The sequence below is a fragment of the Capricornis sumatraensis genome, chromosome 10 (genome assembly GCF_032405125.1).
Source record: "Capricornis sumatraensis isolate serow.1 chromosome 10, serow.2, whole genome shotgun sequence".
In the NCBI taxonomy this organism is placed as follows: Eukaryota; Metazoa; Chordata; class Mammalia; order Artiodactyla; family Bovidae; genus Capricornis; species Capricornis sumatraensis.
This window is the reverse complement of record NC_091078.1, coordinates 97,471,533-97,495,306: the sequence shown is the minus strand read 5'-3', so window position 1 is coordinate 97,495,306 and position 23,774 is coordinate 97,471,533. Positions and strand designations below refer to the sequence as shown.

Below are 23,774 nucleotides of genomic sequence, written 5' to 3'. Positions count from 1 at the left end.
CATCATTTAATTTACTTAAAATATAAAAACTGATTATAGTTCTTTTCTCCCACTTCTAATCTTATGAATAGCAATGATTAAAACATGCATATTAACTCCCCAAATCATCACCAAAAATTAGCCAAGATACAAAAACTGCTCAGTTATGTCTCTTAGTTAAGAGCCCATGAGAAAAGTTTCAGGAATTAAATTTATGATAATACCCAGCAGAATTGCCAGTCGCCTCTCCCCATGAAGGTTAATTCAGTGATTATTAAAAATTACTTATTAGTAAAAACACTAAGAAAGAAAAGAAAATTAAGTGTTCTCTTCTCCAAGTTGTAATCTAGTTGGGGAAATAAGATTTCTATTTATGGTACAACCATGAATGTACAACGGAGAAGGCGATGGCACCCCACTCCAGTACTCTCGCCTGGAAAATCCCACGGACGGAGGAGCCTGGTAGGCTGCAGTCCATGGAGTCACGAAGAGTCGGACACGACTGAGCGACTTCACTTTTACTTTTCACTTTCATGTATTGGAGAAGGAGATGGCAACCCACTCCAGTGTTTTTGCCTGGAAAATCCCAGGGACAGCAGAGCCTGGTGGGCTGCCGTCTATGGGGCCGCACAGAGTCGGACATGACTGAAGCGACTTACCAGCATGAAACAAATCCAAAGAAAATGACTGTATAAACAAAGGACTATTAGGATGAAAGAATGTTCATATTAAATATGAAAGATCTAAATAATGGATTAGTGAAATTACTAAAGAAAATATTATGAATTATTTACCATGTTTAAGAAAAATATTTATAAGTGACAGAGTCATGACATAGTCATACCTTATAGCTCTAATCCCCAAAAATCATAAAAATAATACAATAATAGATTTCAGGAAACTTTTCTCCCTTTGATCTTTGAGCTAGAATAAAGCCAATCTTAGAATTAAAAGCATATTAAAGGAAAAAAGTTTTAACAATCAAATTTTCTGAGTTACCTGAACCAATGTTTTTTCAATGTTCATAAACATTTCAACATTACGATCCATTCGGGATGGATTCTGCAGATCAAACCTCCGCCTGTAAGCAAAAAATCATTAGTTAATTTGTCTCCTACCTTAAACAAAAGTGAAAACTTGGTTTTAGTACCCAATACAAATGAGCTCAAAAGGTTTGGATATTAAAATAGCACTCTACAAAATGTGTAACATATTTTCTTGGCAGTATGAGAAATCAGTGTCAACACCATCATAAAACATTACATTTAATGATATTCAATCTACTCCAATCAAAATGAACTACCAAATTCAAGAAGCATCCCCCGTTTTCTGTAAATCTAAGATATTTTACATCATATATAAAAGTAATCCACAGATCCAAAGGCAGTGAACTACTATACCATTCTCCAAGTATACGGAAAGTCTGTCTACTTTATATACGCTTAAAAGTCATCTGTTCAAAGTCAAGAGTGTCTATAAGGCTCTAACTACTACTGTCCCAAATGTGGTAAAATTCATCTATTTACCTACACTTCAACTCCTTCCCGAATGTTTCTTTATCTAAGTACCCAAGCATAATATGTTGCTGTTGTCTTTACCTATTCTTAGTAATTTCCAGAGATTCAGTTCAGTCATGTCCTGACTCTTTCCGACCCCATGGACTGCAACATGCCAGGCTTCCCTGTCCATCACCAACTCCTGGAGCTTGCTCAAACTCATGTCCATTGAGTCAGTGATGCCATCCAACCATTTCATCCTCTGTCATCCCCTTCTCCTCCCACCTTCAATCTTTCCCAGCATCAGGGTCTGTAATTCCATCACCTCCACTAGCTTTGTTCACAGTGATGATTCCTAAGGCCCACCTGACTTCACATCCAGGATGTCTGGCTCTAGGTGAGAGATCACACCATCGCGGTTATCTGGGTCATGAAGATCTTTTTAGTATAGTTCTTCTGTGTATTCTTGCCACCTCTTCTTAGAATCTTCTGTTTCTGTTTCAGGTCCATACTGTCTTTATTGTGCTCATCTTTGCATGAAGGGTTCCCTTGGTATCACTAATTTTCCTGAAGAGACCTCTAGTCTTTCCCATTCTATTATTTTCTCCTAAATACTTTGGTTGGGATAAAGCCTTTTCTTCAGGAGGAAGAGGGGGCAACAGAGGATGGGATGGTTGGATGGCATCATCAGCTCAATGGACATGAATCTGAGCAAACTCTGGGGCATAGTGAAGAATAGGGAGGCCTGATGTGCTGCAGTCCAGGGGATCACAATGAGTCAGACATGACTGAGTGGCTGAACAACAAGGACATAATACAATTCTACAAGTCAGCCTGTTTTTATTTTTTTTGAATGTAGTTTTTTCAGGAAAAGAAGAAGAGTGAGAAAGAAAATCAGAAATGTTTTAAGAAGCTTAAGAGGCAGGCTTCCCTGGTGGCTCAGTGGTGAAGAATTCAAGGCCAATGAGGGAGACGTGGGTTCAATCCCTGGTCCATGAAGATCCACATGCTGCGGCACAACTAAGCCCATGCATCACAACTACTGGGCCCGTGCTCTAGAGCCTGCAAGTCACAACTACAGTGCGGTGTGCCACAACTAGAGTGGCCCCTGCTCTCCACAACTAGAGAAAAGCCCACACAGCAATGAAGACCCAGCAGAGCCAAATATTTAAAAAATTACTTAAAAAAGAGACTTATACATATGAACCAACTGTAGTGTATGAATCTTGTTTGGATACTGATTAAAACAAAATATAAAAAATATTTGTCAGATTATGAAGGAAACAAACACTAAGTGGACAGTACTTAACAATACTGAAAAATTACCGATAATTTTCTTGGCTGTGATAATGGTACTATTATCATGCTTTCTTAAAATCTAATTTTTTTTAATCATGCCATGCAGCACGCAGGATCTTAATTCCTCAACCAGAGATTGAACCATGCCCCCTGCCGGGTGCAAAGTCTTAACCACTGGACTGCCAAGAAAACCTCTAAAATCTAATTTTAGAAATACACAGAAGTATTTACAGATGAAATTCTAAAAAGCAGAAGATGCATGACTAGAAATAATTCACTGTATTAGTCTTTCTTCTTTTATGTATAATTTATATTTTCCATCATAATAAACCAAAATGGCTTGCCAAACAGTAATTTGATAACATGGCACATTAAAGCTTTTCTGAATCTACAGTATAAGTAAGCAAAAGTACATATATGAATATTAAGAAAAACTGAACAAAAGAAAACAGATAAATACAGTATAACCTTTACTTGAAATATTTTATCTGACTTATTTTTAAAGTACCAAGAGTATTTAAACTTTACTTTTTAAATTATGCAAAGATGCTCAAACCTGTCCAAAAGGGAAATGTAAATTAAACTAAAATTATAAAACCTTTTTCAAATCTATCACAAATTGCTAGGATGAAAAGATGGAAGTAATACAAATAAATACAACTGCTGGCCAGTGAAAGGGGACAAGGTACACTCTTAATACATTCTGGTTGGACAATCAATCAGTACAATTTTGTTTGAAGATTTGCCAATTGTTTGAATTATGCTTCATGTTATTTCAACCTGAGTATCTTAATTCCTTATGATCTCATCTGAGTCAGCAGCATAATCAAGATGACAAGCCACTATTCAAGTGCCCAAATGGGTGGACAGTTATTAAGATATGCACTGTCAGAACATAAGTGATCCACTCACTGCAAGTGTGTAAATCACAGGAGACAAGGGAAGGTGTGTACTGCAACTGGTTTATAACTGTACTTGAAAGAGGATAATTCTGCTATAATCTGAGAAGATTTGGAAAAATTATTACTCTTCATTCCTCTTAAAAGTCTGTAACTCTATCCTTTACTTCTTTGTTGGCCTGATATTTAAGCCATAGATGATTTATTTCACGTAGCCTTCAAAACCACCTGAAATCTTTTCAGATAAAAATATTTCATTGTATTGATACACTAAATAAGCAAGTTTCATAATGACTTAGGAAGTCATTTCACTTTGAGACTCTTCCCTTACACACATCACAGCAAAACGTGCAAATAAATGAAAAAAACTTACCATCCTTGTTCATTTTTGTATTTGTAAGCAGCCCCAAGAATGTGACACAAGGTGCCTCCAGCTTTGAAATCCATGAAACATTTTGCCTAAAAGATGATACAAGTTACACATGAGATAAATAAAAACTTCTGACAATTACTCCTGTCTGAACTCTAAGCTTTGTAAGTAAGTGCAAGCTCATTTGTGTCTGACTCCTTGCAACCCCATGGGCAGTAGCACTCTCCTCTGTTCATGGGATTTCCAAGGCAAGTATACTGGAGTGGATTGCTATTTCCTCCTAAAAGGGATCTTCCCAACCCAGGGATTGAACCTGCATTAACAGGTGGATTCTTTACCACTGAGCCACCTGGGAAGTCTAAGCTTTATGTAAACTCAAAATTATAAACAACTCCTAATTCAATAAGTTCCTTACTTTTTTGGAACAAACTGAGGCACAAAAAAATGTTTAAGTGAACAGTCTATGAAAAAGAAGACCTACAAAAGACACATCAAATTTTTTCAGCAGAAAACATTAATGGACAAATTAATGATATACTACTAACTCCACTGGTAAATTACAATTTCAATTTAAAAAACTAAATAAAATTCAAATTTTAAAATGTATAATAAGAAATATCAAGCCAACTTCACTGATGAACATAGATGCAAAAATCCTCAACAAAAGACAAGCAAACCGAATCCAACAGTACATTAAGAAGATCATACACCATGATCCAGTGGGATTTATCTCAGAAATATACAAGGGTTTTCCAGTATCCATAAATGAATCAACATGATACACAATAACAAACTGAAGAAATCATATTATCATCCCAACAGATGCAGAAAAAGCTTTTGATAAAATCCAACATCCATTTATGATTAAAAAAAACCACACACACAATCTCCAGAAAGTGGGCACAAAGGGAACATATCTCAACATAATAAAGGCCATATATGACAAACCCACAGCTAACATCATACTCAATGGTAAAAAACTGAAAGCATTCCTTTAAAGATCAGGAACAAGACAAGGATACCCACTGATACCACTCTTCTTCAACATAGTCTTGGAAGTCCTAGACACAGCAGTCAGAGAAGGAAAAGAAATAAAAGGAATCCAAATTGGAAAGGAAGAAATAAAACTATCTTCAGATGACATGATACTATACTTAGAAAATCCTAGACACTACCAGAAAACTACTAGAGCTCATCAATGAATTTGGCAAAAGTGCAGAATACAAAATTAATATACAGAAATCTGTTGCATTTCTATACATTAACAACAAAAGATCAGAAAGAGAAATTAAGGAAACAACCCAACTTACCATCATAACAAAAGAGTAAAATACCCAGGAATAAACCTACCTAAAGAGGCAAAAAACTTGTACTCTGAAAACTGTAAGATGCTAACAGAAGAAACTAAAGATGACCCCAGTGGATGAAAAGATATACCATGTTCTCAGTATTGTCAAAATGACATCACTACCCAAGGTAATCGAGCTTCAGTGAAATCCCTATCAATGACCAATGATGTTTTTCACAGAACTCGAAGAAAAAAATTTTTTACTTGTATGGAAAAACAAAAGACCTTTAACAGCCAAAATAATCTTGAGAAAGAAGAACAGAGCTGGAGGGATCGCACTCCCTGACTTCAGATTATACTATGAAGACTATGAAGCCACAGTCAATTTAACAGTATAGTACTGGCCCCAAAACAGACACAGAAAACAGAAAAGGACAGAAAGCCCAAAAGACAAACCTACGCACTTATGGTCAATTAATCTGTGAGAAAGGAGGAAAGCATATACAATGGAGAAAAGATGGTCTCTTTAATAAGTGGTGCTGGGAAAACTGGACAGCTACATGTAAAAGAATAAAATTAGAACATTCTCTAACATCATATACAAAAATAAACTGAGAATGCATTAAAGACTTAAATGTAACACCAGTTATTATAAAACTCCTAGAGGAAAACATAGGCAGAATGCTCTTTGACATAAATCACAGCATATTTTTTTGGATCCATCTCCTAGAGTAATGGGAACAAAGACAAACAAACGGGAAAAAAATTAACAAATGGGACCTAATTAAACTTAAAAGTTTTTGCACAGCAAAGAAAACCATAAACAAAATGAAAAAACAACCAACAGAATGGGAGAAAATATTTACAAATGATGCAACTCAAACAAGGGGTTAATTTCCAAAATAGACCAACAGCTTACACAGCTGTTTAAAAAACAAACCAACAATCCGATAAAAGAAAAAAATGGGCAGAAGATCTAAATAGACATTTCTCCAAAGAAGACACACAGATGGGTGACAGGAAAATGAAGATCGCAAATTATTAAAAGAAATGCAAATCAAATCAAGGAATGATGCTGAAGCTGAAGCTCCAATACTTTGGCCTCCTGATGCGAAGAGCTGGTTCACTAGAAAAGACCCGGATGCTGGGAAAGATTGAGCACAGGAGAAGGGGTTGACAGAGGATGAGACGGTTGAATTACATCACTGACTCAATGGACATGAGTTTGAGCAAACTCTGGGATATAGTGAAGACAGAGAAGCCTGGTGTGCTGCAGTCCATGAGGTCACAAAGTATTGGACACAACTTGGTCACTGAACAACAACAAATCAAAACTACAATGAGGTATCACCGCAAGCTGGTCAGAACGGCCGTCCTCAAAAAGGTTACAAATAATAAATACTGGAGAGGGTGTGGAGAGAAAGGAATCCTCCTATACTGTTGATGGAAATGTAAACTGGGGTAGCCACTATTGAGAATAGTAAGGAGGTTTCTTAAACTAAAACTACCATATGATTGAGCAATCCCACTCCTGGGCATATATTCAAAGAAAACCATAATTTGAAAAGATACATCACCCCAATGTTCACTGCCGCACTACTGAACAATAGCCAGGACGCGGAAGCAACCTAAATGTCAATCACCAGAGGGATGGATAAAGATGTGGTACATATACAGTAGGAGTTTACTCAGCTATAAAAGGAATAAAATCATGCTATTTGAAGCAACATGGACAGACTTAGAAATTAGCATACCAAGTAAAACAAGTCAGACACAGAAAAACAAATATGATATCACTAACTTGTCAAATCTAAATTTTTTAAATGATATAAATGAACTTAAAAACAGATAACCAAAGAGGGCTTACTATAGCACAGGGAACTCTACTCAATAGTCTATAATAACCTATATGGGAAATGAATCCAAAAAAGAATGGATATACGTATAACTGAATCATTATGCTTTAAACCTGAGACTAACACAACACTGTACATCGACTATACTTCAATACAATTTAAAAAACACACATAAATAAAAAAGCAGAATACAAAATCAACTAGCTTTTCGTGTTACAATTATGTTTGTGTTATGTATGCATATGTACTAAAAGCCTTGAAGGAATTATGGAATAACAAGAAATTTTACTTGTGGAGGTAAAAAAACACTTCTGTTTCAATTCATACCATGTTTATCTGTGCAATATATTTTTAGCCTTACAAAGCACCTTTTTCCCCCTAAATCTTTCTAATTTCTCAGCATTAGATAGAACATATCCTATGTTGAGCCAGCTGTTTAACATCCAATATGACTTAGTGAAGTGACATGAAAGTCACTCTGCTACTGCTAAGTCACTGCAGTCGTGTCCAACTCTGTGCGACCCCATAGACAGCAGCCCACCAGGCTCCCCCGGCCCTGGGATTCTCCAGGCAAGAGTACTGGAGTGGGTTGCCATTTCCTTCTCCAATGCATGAAAGTGAAAAGTGAAAGTGAAGTCACTCAGTCGTGTCTGACTCTTAGCGACCCCATGGACTGCAGCCCACCAGGCTCCTCCGCCCATGGGATTTTCCAGGCAAGAGTACTGGAGTGGGCTGCCATTGCCTTCTCCAGAAAGTCACTCAGTCCCGTCCAACTCTTTGAAACTCCATGGACTAGGACCCACCAGGCTCTCCTCTATCCTGTGGATTTCCCAAGCAAGACTACTGGAGTGGGTTGCCATTTTCTCCTCCAGGGGATCTTCCCACCCCAGGGACTGACCCCAGGCCTCCCGCATTGCTGACAGATTCTTTACCATGTGAGCCACCAGGGAAGCCCTTAATATGACTTAGGGAGCTAGTAACTAACAAGTCTAGTTTGATTAAAAAAAAACAAAAAACAGCCCAAATAGTGAGCTCTTACACCAGTACTACTCATTCAGGAAAAAAGCTTTTTAAGGTAAATAGCTTACGTGTTTCACTGAAACACTGCTTTACTGTCTCTCTCCTTCAGTTTCGTTTTACACCATTACACTTTATTGTATCAATCCCTTTCATTTGGGAACAAGCTAAACACTATTTGGAAAGAAAAAGAAGTAAATCTGGTTCCTCTAGCACTAAACCATGAATTATTTCTAAGTACAGCTTATGCCTAAAAATATTCTCTTTAAAATCTTTAAAATTCAGAAGAACTATAATGGATTAGTTCCCAAGAGTTTAATATTCCCCAAATAAACCATCCTGTAAACACTACTTTTTAAGACATTCATATAACCCTAGTTAGGAATACCAATATAATGCAAATCACCTTACATAAAATACTTCATATAGTGCTACATGTAAATTTTATTCTAAATGATTCTATACCTGATAAAATATAAACTATACATATTATAGTGTTTTAAATGATAAAAACTTCAACCAGTTCCTGATTTGATCATTCTAATCTAGTTGATAATGTAAAAGAACAGGAAATAAACACTCAGGTATTTGGAGGTAAAGGAACATGGAATTTTCAGATGATTCAGAATATGTACAAACATGTAGAGAAAAACAGAGTGAGAGAGCAAATGTGGCCAAATGCTAAAAACTGAGGATTCTAAATGAAGGAAAATGAAAGTTCTTTGCACTATTCTTGCAAATGTTTACTTTCAATTAATTTTAAGCTTATAGAAGTTACCCCCAAACCCTCAATCTGCCATAGTACAGAAAATATGCTCATTATTCAGCTGAATAGCTCCCATTAAGTACCTCCAACATCTAAACATGTATTTATAAATTATATACATGTATTTACTATAATGCTAATATACTAACTTAAATTACATGTAAAAAAGTAGGTAAAGAGTAACTAAAAAATAATTAAAACAGAAGGAATGCTCTTGCCCTACAAATGTGAATTCAACCAGCACCCTGTAACTCTCAAATGTCTTCCTCTAATTCAACCTTTTCTCTAAAACTCCAGATCTCATTTCCAACTACCTACAGGATTTCAGAATCAGAGATGCCCTACAGGAGAGCCAACTTCAAACAGACTAAACTGAGTACTGTTCTCCAGAAACCTGCTTCTGCACTCTCACTTTCACCTTAGTGCTAAAGGAATCTGCTCAGTGCAGTCATCCCAGGCAATTCTTTCTTATTTTACCCGCACAACCCATCCTCCGACCAAAACAAACAAAAACGCCCACAAAGTTCTACCCCCTCTCATTATTTCAACTTTCTATTCTGACTATAGCTCACTTGGATTATGAGAGCAGCTTCTTCATGGAGAAAGAGATTTTAAAGCCTTCAATCTCAAGGCTTCCAAATCATTCTTCATATCAAAGCCTGCAGGATTATTATAAAACCCAAAATTGATTAAGCTACCTCTACTCTCCCCCTTGCTCTGGTTCCCAACCACTTTCAAGATAAAAGCCACACTTCTACCCTTTTGTGACTGATTCTGGCCCATCTCTCTGCCTACTGTTCTAACCCTGCTGAACTATCTGAAACCACATTAAAGTGCCAAAATTTTCTCAGGCCTTTAGGGTTTTACACATTGCTCTCATTGCTTGAAAATCTCATCTTGCAGCTACTTTCAGGACTCAGTTCACATGTCCTTTCCCTGGGAAAACATTTCCTGAGACCAAAGGCTCTATTTATACAACTCGAAGAAAGAGTGTGTAAGCCCCTTGAGGACAAACAATACGCTGCATTACTGCGTGAATTCTCAGAACTTGGCACATACTCAAATGCTTAATATTTGCTGAACTCAAAAATCAGTGGGGGTAGGCAGTACCCTTGAATAACTGTTGTTGTGTTAACCAGATGATCATATGGAAGAAGATAAAACTAGATTCATTGCTCACAATGAATACCAAGATAAATTCTAGATGGATAGGGAGTTACATGAAAAACCCCACAGCATACAAATCATACAAGAATGCATCGCTGAAACCCTTTATCACCTATGAGTGGAGAAAGAATCCTAACATGATTCATAAAACCACATCCATTTATTTGACTTAATGAAAATAAATATCTGGGTGGCAAAAATACCATAAGCAAAGCGGACAGATTCATTCCAAGGTCAGTAAAATAATATTTTTTAGTCTCATTTGTATCTGAGAGATCAGTGAGTTATCAAAACAAAAAGGTTAATGATGAAACAAGAACACACAAACTGGAAGCTTTTTAGATTTAAAAAAAAGTCTACTAATAACAAATTCAGTAGAGGCAACAAATAGCAGACTGGAAACTACAAAAACCCAAACCAGAGAATTGGAAGACAAAAATTACAGGAAAATATGACAGGTAGTTCCCAGAAATCTAGTATTTGTACAATCAAGAGTTCAGAAATATAAAGAAATACAGACAAGCAGAGAAGACTAATAAACCGAATGTTCCCAGAGGTAAAGAAACATAACTGAGTTTTCAGACTATGATTTATGAGAACTAGAAATATTTATGAATTTTAAAGATCAGTATGAAAAAGGGAGAAATCAACAGGTAGTATCAGATTTTTCTGTATAAAATCAAATGTTTAAGAAAGAACAAAGCCTACAAATTTAAAAAAGAAATAAAACATGACCAATTTCTACACCAAGTCCAAGCTCTAGTCAAAATACCAACTTCAAGGGGAACAGAATCATATTCTCACATAAGCTCAGAAGAATCTCGTGGACAAAATAAAAGAAATTCCACAAAACAGCATTCTAGCCACAAGAACTGAATCAGGAGAAAAAAAAGGGAAAGCCTTAGTAAAGACAATATAGAAATTACAACATAGTAAAATGTTAACAGATAAGTCTAGGTAGTAACTATTGTGATGTCTAATGCCAATGTTAAATGACTCCTGAAAGAGATGCTTCCTATAGTTCAAAAGCAGTAAAATTCTACAGCAAAAATTCTGTAGAGATTCCTTTTTCCGTATTCTATACAATAGCACTAGCAAAATAAAGAGCTGCAGGCTCCACTCAAGAGTACAGAAACAGAAGCTGTCTCAGTCTGAAAAGCTGATGTACTTACCGGGAGCTTGGTGAAGGCCGGGTTGGTGACATGCTTCCCAAAGGCATCTTCCTGGAACTGAAGAAGCTGTACCACCAGCCCAGCCAGAGTTTTATTCGTAGGAGCATCCGTGTGAACATACTGCAAGATAAAGACAGAGACTCAAAAACTGGGACAACTGTGCAGAAGACAGTGTTATTAGTTTACTTCCTAGTACCTAAGCACTGGCCCAGTGGCAGATTTTTAAGTGTCTGAGACACTTCTATAAACAAATATTGGGGGCAGTGGGCTGGATAAATAACACATCCTTTTAGGGAACAGATCTTTTTTTTTAGGGAACAGATCTTAAGGATGAGAAATACTATGTCCAAGAAACCAAACCGAAATTATCTCATCCCCACCTGGATGGTGAGATCCTGAACCTCAAACTCAAGCCTGATACTATAAGGGAATGAGAGCTATTGGCCACTGAATTTCCTATGTGGCCAGAGAACCGACTATGTTAAAAGTTTTTCAAACTAATCCACAAACTCTTTGATGTTCCTCTCATCTAGAAGTGGGGATCTATGCCCTCTTCTATTGAATCAGACCATCCTTAGGGACTCACTGAAAACCAATTAGCATGCAAGAGAAGCGATGCTGTGTGACTTCCGAGGATAAATCAAAAAAGATCAGACAGCTTTGCTTCCAAGCAGTTCCTTTGGGACACCCACCTTTATAGCCCTGAACAGCAACAAAGGTGTCCAACCACCCTGACACCACCACACTGAGGCGGCCCAGGCCACCCAGAGAGGTCACATGGAAAAGCCCCAGCTGATGTCCCAGAAGACTGACATATAACCACCAGACACATGAGTAAAGAAGATTCCAGGTGATTCTGGTCCCCGGCTGTCAAGTCACCCTCAATCACCAAACCTCCCCCGTCAAGGGCCCAAACACCACTGAGCAGAGATAGTCATCCTGAACATGCCCATCCAAATTCCAGACACACGGGAACTATTAAGCATAATAAAATGGTTGTTTTATGCAATTGAGTTTTGAGCACATTAAAATGGTTGTTTTCATGCACTAAAAAAAAAAAAAAAATACATATGTACGGGCACTTAAAAATGGTTACGATGGTAAGCTTTACAAGTTTTTGGTCAAAATTTTAAAATCTTTTTAAATAAATATACATGAAAAGTTATCCATGCTGATGTATGTAATGTCACAAAGGGCAAATCCATGGTAGACAGCAAATGAACATCACAGCAAGGAAAGATAGAGTACATGACAGGAAAAGCATAAATTAGTGAGTTCAATTAAATGTATAAGTTTAATTTTGTATTAAGCATTCAATATCACTTTGAAAGGCCATCATTTTTTTTTTTTAACCGCCAATTCTGAGCAGGTAGAAATATCTATACTTCCATGAAAAAAAACCAAAACACTATTTCTCTTTCTGGAAAAGCCTCTTTCCCAGTACCACCTCACATTTCAAAATTAATGTTTCTATTGCAATAAATAATGTCTGATATCTGTACAGCAAAATATCAGCTATATCATCTACTGTTAGTTACAAAGCCTTAAGTTGACTAGTTCTCAATATGTGCTGCTGCCAATCAAAGAAAGAGCATAATATATTAACAAGAGGGCAGGCAATTCTTAAAGCTTAGTATCCTCTCACTTCTTTATTTGTTCAAGTACACTAGCTTTCCTCTCTATGTGGAACAGCCAGCATAAGTTAAATTTTGCCGAAGGCTGGTGTTTTGTTGGAATGCTTTGTTTTACACGAAACTCTCTAGACCAAAGGTTGGTAAAATCCAGCCCACTGCCTGTTTCCGTGTGGCCCACAAGCTAAGAATGGCCCAACATTTTTAAATGCTTGGGGGAAAAGTTCTAAGAATAATATTTCATGACACACGATTATTATATGAAATTCAAATGTCAGTGTCCATAAACAGTCTTATCAAAACACAGCACACTCACTCATTTGCACTTTGACTATGGCTGCTTTCCTCCAACAGCAGTCGAGCAGTTGCCACTGAGACTGCATGGGCTGCAAAGCCTTGCTATTTACTCTGGCCTTGTCATAGAAAAAGTCTGCCTATCCTTGTTCTAAACTACACCTTTTTATCCTTACAAATAGCTTCCTTTTATATCAAAGGTGTTCTGTAAAAACACATTTCCATAAGGCTATGAAGTGAAACGTGTGTCAGACATAAGCCAAAAACTAGAAATACCTTTCATACAATTAAGCACATAAGATGTCAGATCTGTTAGTGTAAAATAGTGGTTCTTAAGTTTTAGCCCCACTCCCAGTCAGGTCCAAGAGTCTGCGTTCGTAACAAGTTCCCATGCACTACACTTTAAGAACCACTGAGCTTTCAAAAAAAATCCACTTCAAATATTGTCATATGTCATGCATCTCAGTTAAAGAACACATTTATTATAATCTAAAAGTTAAAAAACGAGGTAAGCAATTTTTAAATGTTAAAAACTACTTACAATTCCCCTTTCCTATAATACCAATTCACACAAAAACCATCAAGTTTAATTTTCTGAGGACTATTGTTCAACACAATAAATCTTTAATAAGGAATACTCAATTTCAACAGTAATACTGAATGCAGTATTATCTATAATAAAGAATAAACTCTTCAAGTGTAACCCACAGAACTGGCAAAGTATGTTGTACATACTCACAAGGTAACTTTACAATCTTTAATAAGTACAAGCTTCTCCAAGGGATCTCATAATGTACTGCAGGTTTTTAGCACATGGTAAGGCAACATGAAAAATTAATACCTGCAGACAACTTAACAGTGTCAAATCCTAAAATTGAAAAAGGCACCATTTGGAGGAAGGTTGTTCAGCTAAAACCAAACCCTTTAGGCAAAAATGAATTGTTAATGACCTATATACATAGCTTTGTATGTATTCTAAACTTCACCACTATCTACAGCTATTTCATTTAACATACTGTCATTCGAAATGAGAAAGATTTCACGTGGACAACCCTACAGTTTCAGAATAAAGATAGCAGGTTCAAGGCTCAAGCAAAATGATTACCTTAGATATATTAAAATCCAATTTTAAAACTATAAAATATTTTTTAACTGTTTAGATACTTTCTCAAATCACTCACAAAAATTATCAAACATGAAAATACATGTAAGAGATAACATTTTTAACTCATAAATTTGACATTTACATATTATGTAAACTATACTCATACCCTCTCAAAAGGCAGGGTATAACTATTATAAGATTTTTAAATCAACTTTTAAAAATTTCGAAGAGTAACATTCTATTTAATCAATCAGAGGGATCAGGAGATATATGGCAAAGGTATCACTAGTATCTCAAATTTATATAATCCCATCTTCAAGGACTATCTCATTTGATTCAAAACAGGTTACAGGAGTTAAAAATGAACAAGTAAAATGTAGAAATCAAGTGATCTGCTCAATGACATCAATCAGTGGCCAAGAGTACTAAACTCACGTTTACCAACCCAATGTAATGCTCATTCTACTATCCCATACTGACAGTTCAACTCCTCCCAAAAATCTCATTTAAACATAAAAAGATCCTAATAGTTTTCAAGATAATAAATCCTAATTAAAGGTGTTTCATCACCTTGATTAAAGGTGTTTATTAAAGGTGTTTTACAGGGGGAGAATTTAATGATTATAGAGACAACTTCAATCATAAAAATTTTATTTTTAATCCAAAAAAAAAAAAAGTTCAACAGCATGTTTTACTTAAGACAACAACAAAAAATCTTTCAGTCTCAAAGTTTTGATTAAGAAAATTAGGAAAATATGCTTAGAAAGCTGTATCAATAAATCTGCTTTATATTCCATGACATTAATAACATATTAAAAGTTTAACTTCTCCCTAAACAATTCTATTGCAGCAGATGTCCCATATGAAAAAAATAACTGTCTTAACCTGTTAAATATTATATGTAAAGGGCATGGAAACACCTTCCTTGGGCAATCTAGTCTGTTTTAGTGATCATCGTTAAATCTAAAGCATCTTTATTTAAATCATCCTGAAATCTTTAATTTCAGGAGTAAGCCAAACTTTGGGAAGAAACCTACCTGGGAACTTAATGGCTTACAGATACACTGACCTTCTCAAGGTTTGATCATCTGAAAACCACTCTGAACTATGGATAGAAAAATATCTTTCAGTGTTAAGGATAAACGATACACACCCAATAATACAAAGCAGGCACCTTAGGTAGATAACCAGCTTCTGTACTGCTGCAGTGGACTGAAAATGCAACCTTGGGCAGTTTCTGCGTCCCTAAACTGGTCACCTCCTCTAGACTCCTTTGGCAAGTAGAAGCTCATCCTAGTCAAGAAGTATTCACTTTCCTTTCCGTAATGCAAATGTATCAACAAAACCTAAATAAATAGGTTTCTAGAGGTTTCTAGTTAATCTGTTCATTCATGGAACGAAGATTAACTGAGCACCTTCTATGGACATTCAGAAGACAAAAACAATACAAGGGAACTCTCTTTTAATTTGAAATCACCTGGCTTTTACAGGCAGGTGCCAGTGTCTATCTTTACCACAACATTGTTTCTTAAGGAGAGGAATTACAAATAGGAAAAAGAAAATAAAAGGTGTCGGGGGTGGGGGTGGGAGGTTGGAGCTGGAGCCAGGTGGACCTTCTCTGAATCCCGAATTTGTAACTCCTAACAGTTTTGACACTATGGCTCAGACGGTAAAGCGTCTGTCTACAATGCGGGAGACCAGGGTTCGATCCGTGGGTTGGGAAGATCTCCGGAGAAGGAAATGTCAATCCACCCCAGGACTACTGCCTGGAAAATCCCATGGACAGAGGAGCCTAGTAGGCTACAGTCCATGGGGTCGCAAAGAGTCGTGTGACTGAGCGACTTCATTTCAACTGTAATTCTTAGAGAAATTACTTAAACCTGAAGTCTCGATTTCTCTCATGGGAAAAATGAAGCAAATAATATCTATCATACAGGACCACTGTGAGGATTTAAGCGAGTAATGTTTTAAATGCCTGGATAAAGTGGATGCTCAAGTTGTCCTCATAGTGCATGCATAAACTCATCAATAAAAGTGCTACTATCAATGTCACGTTGATTTATTTGCTGAGATTTATTAATTTGAAAATACAGTATTAAATGCAACACAAAAGTTATGTGTACACCAAGGAGAGATATAGTGTGTATCGCAGAAGCAAAGAATGTTGTAAATATTTTTACCAAATCAACACCACTCTAAGAGGCTGATAGGATTCTGACTATCAAGTCCAAGGATGTGCAATTCTGAATCTGAACAGGCCTAAGAAATACATTTCAGTTTTATGAAACATTCAGAGGTCAAACATAACTTTAACTCTGTCTTCAAGGCCTCAGGGACACGGAGCCAGCATTAGCCTACTGGCTTCACCCCTCTCTTGCAATCAGGCTCACAGCCACTTCCTCATCCACCCAAACCCAGCTCTGAAAGACTATCCAACCCTAAAGCTGCCCTCTGAAACCTGGCCCAAAAGAGATGCAGTCTGCAAAGGTAGAAAAAACTATCACTGTACTTCCTTTTTTCCTATTCCCTTCCTTGCTATCCAAAGGAATATTCCTCCTGAGTATCTCTCTGTTAAAGCTACACTGATAAAGCAATACAATAATATATGTCAATTATATCTTGACAAAACTGGGGTAAAAAATCCAGCCTGGGCCTTCCCTGGTGGTCTAGTGGTTAAGAAACCGCCTTGCAACACTGGGACATCAGTTCGATCCCTAGTTCGGGAAGAGCCCACATGCTGTGGGGCAACCAGGCCCCTATGCCACAACAACTGAGCCTGTGCTCTGAAGCCCATATGCAGCAACTACTGAAGCCCTGAGCACCCTAGAGCCTGTACTCCGCAACAAAAGAAGCCACTGCAATGAGAAACCCATACGAAGAGTAGCCCCAGCTCTTTGAAATGACAGAAAGTCTGAGCGCACCAACACCCAGTGCAGCCAAAAAAGTAACTAAAAAACATTAAGGTATATTAAGACCCAAAATATTGCCTGAAAAGCACGTGATAAACAATAATTTCATAATATAAACATATTCAATTCCCTTAGCTACTACCATAAGCTCTACTGTTTACACAAAAAAAAGTGAGCAATTTACCAATGTACAAGGAAAAACAATACTGTCTACTTAACATATAAATGAGGAAAATCTACAATTTCAAATGAGACTCCAAAATTCCTAGGGGAATAAAGTCAAAACACCAAAAAATATACTGTAAGTAAGAATATATGTCACCTCTCACTTTCTAAAAACTGATCTGTGTGTGTTGTGTGCCTAGTCACTCAGTCGTATCAGACTCTTTGTGACCCCATGGACTGTAGCCCGCCAGGCTCCTCTGTCCATGTGGATTCTCCAGGCAAGAATACTGGAGTGGGGTTGCCATGCCCTCCTCCAGGGGATCTTCCCAATTCAGGGATGGAACCCAGATCTACCACACTGCAGGGGCATTCTTTACTGAGCCACCAGGGAAGCCCAAAACTTGAGATAAGAAATGGTGAGTTCTGAAAGTATCACAGTGGAGTATCAGAAGAACTTTAGACCCCTGCCCATGCCTAACAACTTCCAAAGGCTGGTAAGTTTCACTGCACTGTACACCCGAAACCTAAAGTAGGTTTCTAGACTACTTTATCTTTTCATTCATTCAACAAATATTTACTAAGCAACTACTAAGGATCAAGCAATGAGGATCAAAAATGTTCCAGGGCACACTGTAGTGAACAGGCCAAACAACGTCCCAGCTCCAGGGCAATGGTCCACAACGGAGGAAGTAGAGAACTCTGAAGGGTGTTCAGGAAATTCTGGGACACAGAGAGCAATTTTTTTTCTTTTGGCACTCGGCTTCCTTACACTTTCTACGGGAGTCAGTCATTTCTAAATAAGTTATATAAAGGGGACGCTAAAAAAGTTGTTATAAACAATGGGACTAAGTCACAACTTTCAGTACCAATGACTCAGTCCAACACTCCAAAGGCAAGACAAGCAGGTAAATGAAAATAATCGCAAAAAAACGGTATGAAGAAAACGAAGGTGATATGAAGTGGGGTGACCTAACACGAACGGGGTTCTCAGGGAAAGCCTCACATTAGCTACAAGCCAACATTAACTCTTGCATTCCCACTATACATACGCAGAGGGAACTGTGAAGTAAAAGCCGTCGTTTTTTCAATATCAGTGAGTCCCCAAGAACACTGTGATCCATTATATTAACCTGCAGTTACCGACGTCCGAGTACAGCGGTCCACAGTCCTTCTTTAGCATATCAACTACAGGTTTAAGAAAACCTTGGTTACCTCACTGGACTTTGAAGACTGGTCTCTTAAACAAAACTTGCCGCGGCTCTTACAGCTCGGCTCAGACAGTTTTAATAACCACTGTTCACACATCTAAAGCAGCTAACAAAGAGGAAGAGTCACACCCTCCGGGTCACGAAGCCCGACCCGCTCCCTCACAAGCGCGGGCAGGGGCTTTCGCCCCGGATGCCCGGGCTCCCAGGAGCGGCGCCCCGAGGGCCCGCGGAGCCGCGGGCGCCGAGAGTTCGCGGCGGGGGCGTGGCGGGCCCGGCGCCTGCCTTTGTTGTCCCTCGTGGCGCGCGGGGGGAGGGGCGGCCCGAGGCCCGCGAGGCCAGCAGCCGCCCCCGGCCCCCGTCGCGTGGCCTCCTCGGCCCCTACGGGCGCGCGGACCCACCTTCTTGTAGTGCTTGCCCAGCCAGACCCGCACCGAATCCAGCTGGGACACCGTCTCCGGGCTCTCCCAAAACTTGCTCGCCGGGCCCCCGTCCTTCCGCCGATAAACGGCCAGGCCCGTGGCCGCCGCCGCGCCTCCTGCGCCCGCGGCGCCGGTCGTCGTCCCCAGCCCTCCGCCGCCCGCCGCCGCGGCCATCGTCGCCGTCCGTCGTCCCCACCGCCCGGCCCTCCCCGGCCCTCGCGGCGTGCCCCGTTCGCACCCGCGCGCCCGCGCGCTCAGCCGCCACCGCCGCCTCCCGGCCCCGCCCAGCCAACCCTCTTCCGGCGCGGAAGCCTGGCCCCGCCTCTTCTCGGGACCGGCGCCCTAACCGACGAGAGCACGCGCGCACGCATGCGCAGCACTCGCGCCGGGCGGGCCTAGGACGAGCACCTCCACCCGCCTCTTCCGCCTGCACAGCGGACCGCTCATCCGCTACACCTCACAGCTTGGGCTTCCGCGCGTGTGGCTGTTTCCCCGGTACCTGCGTTGAATCGTTATGAAGTCTACAGCTGCACGGTGGTTGTGTCACCGTCTGCCACCGCCGGGGAGAAAGGAGCTGGTGTGAGATGTTCCGAGAGGAGAGCGCGTTTCGAGTGTCGCGTGCCAGCAGTGGAACCCACACGCCGGGTGGCTTCCTACCCCCTCATGGCTCCAGCCACACCAGTTCATTCCTGCCTTGGGGCGCTTGCAACAGCTATTCCCGCGACCTGGACCTCTGATTGTCATTTGTGAAGTGAAAGTCGCTCAGTCGCATCCGACTCTTTGCGACCCCATGGACTAATATAATATAGTCCATGGAATTCTCCAGCCAGAATACTGGAGTGGGTAGCCTTTCCCTTCTCCAGGGGATCTTCCCAACCCAGGGATCGAACCTAGGTCTCCCGCATTGCAGGCGATTCTTTACCAACTAAGCCTGACGCTTTCAAAATCATAGCTTAAAGGTACTTCAAAAAAGTGATCCCTCCTGACCTTGCAGTCTTGAACAATCATACTCGCTCGACATTGTCGCGGTAGGACTCACCATGACTTGTTATTTTTCTTACTTTCCATATAAATTACATGAGAACCTAGTCTTGCTCACAGGTGTACCCTCAGTGCTGAGAAGGCCTGTTACCCAACAGATGTTCAATAAATATTTAATGAATGAATGAATGACTTATAGGGAGGCAGAAGAGTTTTAAATTATTAACGAAGTGTGATTGGCCGTTATGGAGTTTTGAACATAATGCTCTCTGACCCCAGAGCAGAAAGTGACAAGCTGTTTGTGAGTTTTTCAGACCAGCCTTTAAAGAAAAAAAGAGAATATGATCAGGGAGGAAGGGAGATTGCAAACACGGGAGGGGAAAAAAAAAAAAAAAAACCTGGAACAAAGGCTTTAAAGTGTGAAAGCATGCTTGGTGAAACTGCTTATGCCCATGAACTGGAAGCAAAGATGTTACTTGGGGTGGCAGTGAATTTTGAATATCCTATAAGCACTGGAAAACCAGCTTGAAGACACAGAACGACATGACCAGATTTATAGATTAGAAAGTAGCTACTGCAGTAGTGTGAATGATAGAATAGAGAAAGAAAGCCTGGAAAAAAAATGCATGGACAACAAAAGAAAAAATAAATTGGACTTCATCCAAATTAAAATCTTGGGTGCTTCAAAATACACTGACAAGAAAATGAAAACACCCACTGAATGAGAAAAAACACTTGCAAATTATAAACCTGATGAGACATATTCAGAGAATAGGAAGAAAAAAAATAACTCTTACAACTTGATAATGAAAAACACCAAGATCCAATTTGACAAATTAATAACCAAATGGAATAAACTTAGTACATCCAACATTATGGATGAATCACCAGGTATTATACTGAGTTAAATAAATCTTACCTGAAAGGATATATACGGGATGATTCAATATATATGAAGTTATAGAACAGGCTAAACTTCAAAGTAGGGTTCCCTCTGGGGAAATAGAGGGGAAGGAGGGACATGAGGGAAATTTCCTGGGAGTGACAATAAGTTGATTTGAAACAGATGTGCATTACACAGATGTATGCATACCAGTTGTGGAATGGTAAAGAAAATTTATGCATTTTACTATAAATTTCCCCTCAGAAGAAAAGAACACTAAAGAAATACTGAATTCTTGTTCAAAATATGCATGCTAAAGTGTTCAGTGATGAACTATATCTTTCACCTAGTTCTCAAAGCTACATGCTAAATTCACACAGTGATCTATCCAAAAGTATCTTTATTGCTCAATAGGTGAAGAGTTGATTAGGTTTCTTCAGTTTTGAAGAAAAAAGAATTTTGAAAAGAACTGGAAATTGCATGATGGTTTGCCAGTTGTTACAGCCTTCTCAGTTCTGGGAGGTATACCAAAAAGCCTTCTCTAAAATGTACCAAAGAGTATGGTTTAGTAAATATTTTCCCTTTAATTTTTTATTTTAAAAATATTAAAAATTTTTTTCTTTCCATTCTCTTTGTTTTTCAAAACTTTGTGTTGAGGGCCGACTTTCAATAGATCACAGTGAGGGAGCTGCTCTGCTACTTATGAAACCCCAACTCAGAAGCAGGTCCTCTATGAATGGTCTAGCACTAGGTTCCCCACAAAGGAAAGTGAGGTGCGTGACGGGTAAGGGGGTGGCCGCCTTTCAGGTTTAGCAAATATTTTCTATAAAGGGTCAGATAACAAATATTTTAGGCTTGTGGGCCATATGTTCTTTGTGACAACTACTGAGCCCTACCCTTGTACCACAAAAGCTGCTATAGGCAATACATAAATGAGTGAGCATGGCTATATTCTAACAAAATTTTATTCACAAAAACAGGTGGTAGACAAGGGTTTTTGTTTGGGTTGATGAAAATGTTTAGGAGATGGATGGTAGTGATGTTTGTACAACATTGTGGTTGTACTTAATGTCACTGAATTGTGTACCTAAAATTGATAAAATGGTAAATTTTATATTTACCACCAAAAAAAGATTTTTTTAAAGCACAGTGGCAAGCCAGATTGAGTCTGTGCTGTATTTTGTTAAAAACTCCTGACAGTGACTAATATACATGTTACCTTTAGCTTAGAAGCATCTCAGTTAAATCAATTTACTCAGATCTGCTTGAGAATATTACAGTATTGCTTGCTTCATTGAGCTTTTATTTTGCCAGAGGATTAGGTATATTGGTAGATTAGGTATACCATATAGACCTTAGAGCCACAAATTTAGCTCATGTGATTTATGGAAAATGTCTGTCATATTACCTAATTGACAAAGTCAGTCTTATTGTCAACTCAGTTGGAAAAAAATGGTTTTGTCAAAGAAAATTTTACTTCATTTTTCAATTCAAATAAATGTGTTAATATTTAAGTCAAGAAATAATATAAAAGCTCTGAGGAATAGATTATGTAACATTTTATTCGATGGTTATTAAAAGCAGTCTGGTCAAGACTGAAATGATTATTTCAAAAACCTTCCAACAAAAACAAAGAAACTAAGAAAAGAGAGATTAAAAAAAAAATTTGCAACAAAGAAAAGCCTAGATATTTTGATGGCTTCAATGGCAAATTCTACCAAACATTTAAAGAAGAACTAATATTTACCCTTCTCAAACCTTCCCCAAAAAACTGAAGGGAAGGAACACCTCTAGACTCATTCTATGAGTCCAGCATTAACTTAATCCCCAAAACAGATAAGGTTACTACAATAAATATCACTTATGAACACTGATGAAAAAATCCTGAACTAAATACTGGCAAACCAAATTCAGCAGTATATTACAAGGGTTATACACCAAGGGAGATTTATTCCTGGAATGCAAGGTGGTTCAGCATACAGAAATCAATGTAATACACCACATTAAGAAAATAAAGGCAAAAAAACACATGATCATCTCTATAGCTTCAGAAAAATCATTTGACATAATTGAACACATTTTCATGATTTAAAAAATGCACACACTCAACAAACTAGGAATAGAAGGAAACTATCTCAGTATTAAATATAATAAAAGCCATGTAAGAGAAACCTGCAGTGAATATCATACTCAATGGTGAATGAATGTTTTCCTCTAAGATTAAGAGAAAGGTAGAGATGCCTGCTTTCACCGCTTGTATTCAACATAGTACTGGAAGTTCTAGTCAGAACAATTAGTCAAGGAAAAGAAAAAGCATCCAAATTTAAGAAAGAAATAAGATATCTCTGTTTGCAGGTGATATGATTGTATACATAGAAAACCCTAAAAAGTCTATTAAAAAAAAAAGTATGACTAATACATGATTTCATCAAAGTAGCAGGATGTAAAATCAACACACAAAAAATCAGTGACATTTCTATATATGAATAATGAGCAAGCTAAAAAGGAAATTACAACAATTTCATTTACAATAGAACAAAAAACAATAAAACACTTAGGAATTAACCAAGCAGGTAAAATAATTATAAAATGAAAACTATAAAACTGCTGAGAGAAAGAAAACACAAATAAATGGAAACATATCCCTTGTTCATAGATGGAAGACCTAATAATTTTAAAATATCAGCACTACTCAAAGAAATCTACAGATTCAATACAAGCTCTATTAAAATCCCAGGGATGTTTTTTGAAGGAATACAAAAACCTATATAAACATACTGTTATCAATAGAAGGTAAAAGAAAAAAGGAAAAAACAAAAAGTGTTGAAAAAAAATAACAAAGTTGGAGAAATCAACTTCCTGAAATCAAA

At 38.3% G+C, this 23,774-nt stretch overlaps 1 protein-coding gene across 1 annotated transcript in view; it reads right to left on the bottom strand.

The window, feature by feature from the left end:
* Positions 1 to 19,214, bottom strand: part of SMARCC1 (SWI/SNF related BAF chromatin remodeling complex subunit C1) — a 121,889-nt gene extending 102,675 nt beyond the window's left edge. Inside the window, exons 1-4 of the mRNA XM_068982944.1 lie at positions 19,020 to 19,214; positions 11,310 to 11,429; positions 4,047 to 4,132; positions 979 to 1,060 (exon numbers count right to left, since the gene is read on the bottom strand). Coding sequence (XP_068839045.1) covers positions 979 to 1,060; positions 4,047 to 4,132; positions 11,310 to 11,429; positions 19,020 to 19,214 — 483 coding nt within the window. The remainder of the gene's footprint in view (positions 1 to 978; positions 1,061 to 4,046; positions 4,133 to 11,309; positions 11,430 to 19,019) is intronic.
* Positions 19,215 to 23,774: the final 4,560 nt, after the last annotated feature.